This window comes from Dipodomys spectabilis, unplaced genomic scaffold (assembly GCF_019054845.1).
Source record: "Dipodomys spectabilis isolate Male_0828 unplaced genomic scaffold, ASM1905484v1 ptg000051l, whole genome shotgun sequence".
NCBI lineage: Eukaryota > Metazoa > Chordata > Mammalia > Rodentia > Heteromyidae > Dipodomys > Dipodomys spectabilis.
The window spans coordinates 841,516-848,573 of record NW_024870728.1 but is presented as its reverse complement, the minus strand read 5'-3'; the positions used below and the strand labels follow the sequence as shown (position 1 = coordinate 848,573).

Here is a 7,058-nt window from a genome sequence, read left to right as displayed (position 1 = left end):
CGCTGTAGCTCAGGAGGTGGAGCGCTCGCCTCGAGCTGAAGAGCTGAGGGACAGCGCCCAGGCCCAGAGGGCAAGCCCCACTTAAGCAAAAGCTCAAGGACAGCGCCCACGCCGAGTTCAAGCCTTAGGAAGGCCCCCCCCCCCCAATAAATGTGGCACCGGCTGACATAAGCAACCCCTTCCCCTGCAAGAACTTCAACGTCGGACTAACTGCGGGGCCAGGACGCCTCCCTGCGGCCGCCGCTACTTCCCGACACTTCCGGCTTCTGGATGACGTCACCAGCCAGCGCCCGGAGACCACACCAGCCACGTGAGTGCGTGCGGAACTCTACGTCGGGCCGGAAGGCGGGCCTTCCTGCCCTCGCCAAAACCATTTCCTGCAGCCGCCGGAAGAAGTCCTCGGCGGCCTCAGGCGGCCCGCGCGTGGAGGTGCGGAACCGAGCGGCTGACTCCTGGCGCCTGCCGGCCCCCTCATGCAGCGAGGAGCATCCCGCCGTCGCCGCTAGGACTGGAGGCGCTAAGGCGCCAGGGCAGCGTTCGATATGTCGTCGGGCCTCCGAGCTGCCGACTTCCCCCGGTGGAAGCGCCACATCGCGGAGGAGCTGCGGCGCCGGGACCGGCTGCAGAGGCAGGCGTTCGAGGAGATCATTCTGCAGTGTGAGCGCACGGGCGGGCGGGCCGGGGGCCGGGGCCGAGTGGGGGCCGGGCGGGCGCTGGGAGCGGGCGGGCCGGGAGCGGGGCCGAGTGGGGGCCGGGGCCGAGTGGGGGCCGGGTCCGGCGGGCGCTGGGAGCGGGCGGGCCGGGGGCCGGGGGCCGGGGCCGAGTGGGGGCCGGGCGGGCCGGGAGCGGGGCCGAGTGGGGGCCGGGCGGGCCGGGAGCGGGGCCGAGTGGGGGCCGGGGCCGGCGGGCGCTGGGAGCGGGCGGGCCGGGGCCGAGTGGGGGCCGGGGCCGAGTGGGGGCCGGGCGGGCCGGGAGCGGGGCCGAGTGGGGGCCGGGGCCGAGTGGGGGCCGGGGCCGGCGGGCGCTGGGAGCGGGCGGGCCGGGGCCGAGTGGGGGCCGGGGCCGAGTGGGGGCCGGGCGGGCCGGGAGCGGGGCCGAGTGGGGGCCGGCGGGCCGGGAGCGGGGCCGAGTGCCGGCCGGCGCCGTGCGGGCATGGAGCCCGACCGAGGAGGGGGCCAGAGGCAGAGCCCCCTGCGCTGCCGGCCGCGCGCATGGCTGCCGCTCCGGCTCTCGGCGCTGGGGACGCACCCCGCGCGTCATGAGGATTTTTTTTCCCACCTTCTTTCATTTTGCCCTCGGGCGCGAGTGTGGACGGTTCTCCTGCTGAGCTACCAGTAAATGTCGCCCAGTGCTTACGCTCCGTGAGACTGGCTGCGGGAACATCTCGTGTTGGGACAGGAATTACTTTGAAGAATTAACATTTTCTAAGGGTCATAGAATGTGAGGTTTTGATTTCTCAGGTCTCTCCCTTGATTCCTCTTCGGTGTTCTTGGGCTATATATTCTGAATCTTAACGTTAATTGGGACATGATTGCTCCATTTTATGATTGGTGTTGCTGCTGGTGTGTGTGTGTGCGCTGGCATTTGGATTTGAACTCAGATCTTTGAGCTTTATTTAGCTCAGCTTTTTACGCGTGTGGCTGTCTTTCAGCTACTTGAGCCACGCCCTCCAGTGCATACCTAGCCACTTTGCTTTATTTGAAAATTTTCAGTGACAAATAGGGTTTCCCGTATGCTCTTGAAATATAAGGATACCAAAAAAAAAAAAAAAAAAACAACTTTTGTTCCAGTCTAGTGAGATTTCTGTGCTTCAACTTTTTAAAAGGTCGTGGGGCTTGGGCATTATCCTTGAGCCTTTTCCGCTTGGGGCTAGCCCTCTACCACTTTGAGCCACAGTGCCACTTCCCGGTCTTCTGGTGGTTCATTGGAGATTAGAGTCATGGATTTTCCTGCCCAGGCTGGCTTTGAACCGCGATACTCAGATCTCAGATTCTTGAGTACTTAGATCACAGACATGAACCACCAGTACCCCGTTCTAGGATTTATTCCTTATTTGTATTTCAGAAGCAGAGGAAGTCTCACTTGCTCAAAACATTCCCTCCCAGATTACATAACTCCAGTTGGCAAAGCTTATTCCATATTCTGTATCTTTTTTTCCCTCAGGGCTGGCACTCTATCTTTGAGCCACAGTCCCATGTCCTGGTTTTTGGTGGTTAATTGAAGATAAAAGTCTCAGGACTTTGTTGCCCAAGCTTGTTTTGGATTGTGATCCTCAGAACTCAGTAGCTAGGATTGTAGGCATGAGCCACTGGTGCCTGGTTTATCTGTACTCTTTAAATTAAATTGGGTTAGAGGTTTGACTAACCCCTTACTGACCTCTTCACTTAAAGCTTTCTGAGTCTAGTTGGGCGTATCTATAAACTATAAATCAAGAATGAAGCATTATCTGTCTGCTTTATAAAAACAGTGCAGTTTTTATAAGTGCTTTGAAAACTTATAATAGTGTGTAAAGATATGGTGCTGCTAATTTCATAAACACAAATTGAGTGTTTATTTGCATTTCAAAGTGGGTGTCATGCAGGCTGTTGTAGAGTACTTTTGCAGTCCTAGCACTTGGAGAATCTGAGACAGGATTGAGAATTCTAGGCCAACTTGGACTCTATATTAGGACCCTGGTGGATTGTGGTTTTGATTTTTTTAAAAACTTTTATTATTATAAAGGTGATCTATAGAAGAGTTACAGTTCCATAAGTCAGGAAATGGAGTAGCATGAATGATGGGCTGAAGAATGAATGGAAATGAGAGAGCACGGGCTGGGAATGTAGCTTAGTGGTAGAGTGCTTGCCTAGCATGCATGAAGCCCTGGGTTTGATAACTTGGTACCACATAAAAAGAAAAAAAGCTGCAAGTAGAGCTGTGGCTCAAATGGTAGAGGGTTAGCCCTGAGCACAGAAAGGCTCAGGGACAGAGCCCAGCCCTTGAATTCAGTCCCCAGGACTGGAAAAACAAGAAAAAAAAATGAGAGCACACATACTTAATCAGCACGGGATTAGTGAACAATGCCTGCCCACTCTACTCAGGAACCTGAGATCTGAGGACCACTGTTTGAAAGAATCTAAAGAACCCCCCTCCTCTGCCCCCCACCCCCCAGCCAGGTCTCACCCCCCCCTCTTCCCCCTCCCCCCCCCCCCCATGAACACAGTCTTTAGGCCAGAGAACTGAATAGTTGGGGAAATTATTTCTAGTTTGTGAAATGCCACGGTCCCTTCATTCTAGTCTTCCAAGCCAGTTAGGTTGGGTACCCTCCATCAAACCAAGATTTCCTGCCTGATTTTGAAGGGAAAGATGAAAAGAGGCTGTGTGGATAGAGGCATCTCCCTGACTAGTCTTCTGGGTGGGTGGGGGGGGGGGAGAACTTTTAGGGAAGAGGCCTTTTGAGTGCGTCATGTCGTTCATTCATTCATTCATTCATTCATTGTGCAATACTGGGGCATGAACTTTGGGCCTTGTGCTCTCATTTGGTTTTCTCCTTTCAAGATTGGTGCTCTACTGTTTGTATCACGCCACCACTTCCAGCTCTTTGCTGGTTAATTGGAGATAAAAAGCTGTCTGGGCTGGGGTTGAACCTCAGTTCTCAGATGTCAGCCAATGGCCCCTTGAATAGCTAGGATTACAGGTGTGATCTTTATCTTTCAAAGTCTTAAGTTTTCACAGGGTATCTAGCTAGAACTTTTTTTTTTCTTTTTGGTGCTGATCTTATGGCTTGAACTTAGGGCCTAAGCGCTCTTGCTCAAGGCTAGTGCTCCACTACATGGGCCACCTCTGGCTTTTTTATGGTTAACTGGAGATAAGGGTCTCATTGAATTTAGCCAAGTTTGATTGAACCTGATCCTCTGATCTCAGTCTTACTAGTAGTTAGGATTATAGGCCCCTGCCACCAACCTCTGGACATTTTGGAAATCCTAAAACCCTTTGGCATTGAGTTTTAAAGCTTTCTTGATCATAATATCCAAGGGCAGAACACTTCCCTGTTCACATTTGCTTCCATTCAACTAATACAGAGAAAAGATAGTGCTCAGCACTTCCATTTTCTGGTATCAAGGAGAAATGAGATTATGAGGCAACAGAGGCTCACTCCTGTAATCATGGCTGTAATCCAGAGGATCTAGGTTCAAAGCCAGCCTTAGTAGGAAATTCCATCTCCAAAATAACCAGCAAATAGCAGGGCTGGAAAATAGTTCAATTAGTAGAATGCCAGCCAATCAAATCAGCTGGGCTTTTAACAGAACTAGCTTAAATGTAGGCACAAGTTGTTAGAAAACATTTGTAATCTTGGGAATGATTTTGCATGGACCTTCCTCAAATGTGGCAGTTCTGCTAAACTCCTTTTGTCAGTTTCCTTTTTCCTTGGGGATATTGATGCCCAAAGGGTGGCACTTTGACCTGCTGAACTTGAAAAACCATTCAAAATATACACTTCTCTCTAATCCTCTGTTGTTCCTCCTCTCCCTCCCACCCCCCAACAAGGGTGGAGTTCCCTTATCAGCTGAGAAAAATTTTCCAAAGAAGTAAAAACAATTGTTTTAAGCTCCTATCTATAAAAGGGAATTGAGGCTTTATCTATTCTAGAGATACTTTCTAGAGATTTCCTGGGAAATATCTTCTCTGGCTTCACCTTAATCATTTCCTTCACTAAGAATTAGGGAATGTAAGCTTCTGGCTTCTTTGTATGACTCCACATTAACAAGTTTGTTAGGCTTTTTTTTTTCTCCTCTCTTTTTTTGCTGGTTGTGAAGCTTGAACTCAGCATGGGTGCTGTCCTTCAGCTCTTCAGCTCAAGGTGAGCACTCTATCATTTGAGCCACAGCACCACTTCTGGTTTTTTGGTGGTTTATTGGAGATAAGAGTCCCCAGAACTTTCCTGCCCAGGCTGGCTTTGAACTGTGATCCTCAGATCTCGGGCCTCCAGAGTAGCTAAGATTACGGGCCTGAGCCGCAGGGCCTAGCATGCTTTCTCTTGTTTCAAGCCATGACCATTTATGATTGCAGGAAAGGGCTGACCCTTTGCAAGCTGTCCTTGTTGGCCAGTGTGCCTCACCTTCATAAGCACACCTCCTTTCTTTTGAATTCTGGTACTATTTCCCTGCCATGTTTCCTATGCTTAGAATGTGAACTTTTTCTTTTTTCTGACTCTTGGGTGTCTTATGTTTGGCAGGTAAATATCTACCCAGTTACCTGAGCAAGGAAGGTCTGCCTATTTATTTATCAGTTCAAATCTGTCCATGTGATTGTTTCTACAGTCTTTTACTTCAATTAAAAAAGTCTGAATTTCTTGTCCTGCTCTTTGATATGTTGGCTCCAAATTTCATTTCCAGTCACTTCCCAGACAACTGATTTTCTTATTGCTTGGACCATCATCTTCCTTTAAACCTAGTTCTAATGTCACTGCCTGTGAAACCCTCTGTGAAAATGACATTCAAAAAACAGGCCAAATTTGCCACTGGCATTATGGCTTTTTTTTTTTTTTTTTTTTTTTTGGTCCGGTTGTGGGGCCTGAACTCTGGGCCTGAGCACTGTCCCTCAGCTCTCCAGCTCAAGGCTAGTGCCCTACCACCTGAGACACAGCGCCACTTCCGGCTTTTTTTTTCTTTTTGCTTATGTGGTGCTGAGGAATCGAACCCAGGGCCTCAGGCATGCAAGGCAAGCACTCTACCACTGAGCCAACTTACCAGCCCTGGCATTATGGCTTAAGCATAGAGCCTAGCAAGCATGAATCCCAGGGTTCACACCCCAACACTGCCACAGGAAAAATGAAAAAGTCATTCTACTCTTTGCCTTTTAATAATGAGCCTCAATAGATGTGAACTTAGGATCTCTGAGTTGTATTTCCGTTTGTAGTATCCTGATGTGAACAAAACACAATATTGAAACTGCATGGTCCATCCCTGTATTCCCAGCCATAAGGGAGAGTCAGGCAGAAGGATTATGAGTTAAGGCCAGACGTAGGCTACAGCAGTAATGAGACCCTGTCTTAAAGCAATATGGAATGAAAATAAAGAGGTCAGGGATATAGCTCATGTGGTTGACATTTTCCTGTACATACATTACCTCAGGTTTAATACCCAGCACCAGAGAGATAGAGAGTGGAAGAGGCGAAGGAAAAGAAAGAAAATGGTTAAAGCTATCAAAGTACTGTAAAGCAGTATATTACTTACAGGTACATAGCATTTCACTTTGTCATTGTGTTTTGCTTCACTCTCAAGTCAGAAAAGATGATTTTGAAAGTGGAAAGCAATTTCAACTCCTTTAATAGAAGGTCATTCTTGAAAGTGCTTACAGGTGACTATGACTAGGCTGCCCAAAGTTAAGCTAAGAATCAACCAAGAAATTTGTGTTCCTACATCATTACGGTAGGTGACAAAGTACTTCATATTTAAAAACGTAATAAAAATGAATCCTACCCAGGTGATCCTATGGTAATTGTTTTTTTGGGGGGGGGGTTCCGGTCGTGGGGCCTGAACTCTGGGCCTGGGCGCTGTCCCTCTGCTCTTCAGCTTAAGGCTAGCGCTCTACCACTTGAGCCACAGCGCCACTTCTGGCTTTTTTTTTTCCTGCTTATGTGGTGCTGAGGAATCGAACCCAGGACCTCATGCATGCAAGGCAAGCGCTCTACCACTGAGTCACTTCCCAGCCCATCCTATGGTAATTTTTAAGCTCAAGTTTTATAATTATGCTGTGATAACTTTGATTTATGTATTTATAGATAACAAGTTGCTGGAGAAGTCAGATCTTCATTCAGTGTTGGCCCAGAAGCTACAACCTGAAAAGCATGACACACCAAACAGGCATGAGATAAGGTATTTTCAAACTAACCCGTTTAGTTTCTCCTTGTTTGAAATTGAAATTTGTTTTGATTCTGTTGTCACTTCTCTGAAAGCAAATACTTTTTCTGTGCTTTAGTTTTTGCCAGTTCCTTTTAAAAAAGGGCTGCTAAAAGTAACTGAAATGGCTTTATCAGTGCAATGTTCTCAGCTTGACAAATGTCTTTTTTTTTTTTG

At 48.8% G+C, this 7,058-nt stretch overlaps 1 protein-coding gene across 4 annotated transcripts in view; it reads left to right on the top strand.

Annotated features, from left to right (window-relative positions):
* The first annotated feature begins 406 nt into the window (after nucleotides 1-406).
* Nucleotides 407-7,058, top strand: part of Atg16l1 (autophagy related 16 like 1) — a 32,076-nt gene continuing 25,424 nt past the window's right edge. For all 4 annotated transcript variants that reach the window (XM_042679061.1, XM_042679059.1, XM_042679060.1 and 1 more), the window contains exons 1-2: nucleotides 407-657; nucleotides 6,764-6,857. In XM_042679061.1, the coding sequence (XP_042534995.1) occupies nucleotides 543-657; nucleotides 6,764-6,857 (209 nt within the window). In that variant the 5' untranslated portion in view covers nucleotides 407-542. The remainder of the gene's footprint in view (nucleotides 658-6,763; nucleotides 6,858-7,058) is intronic.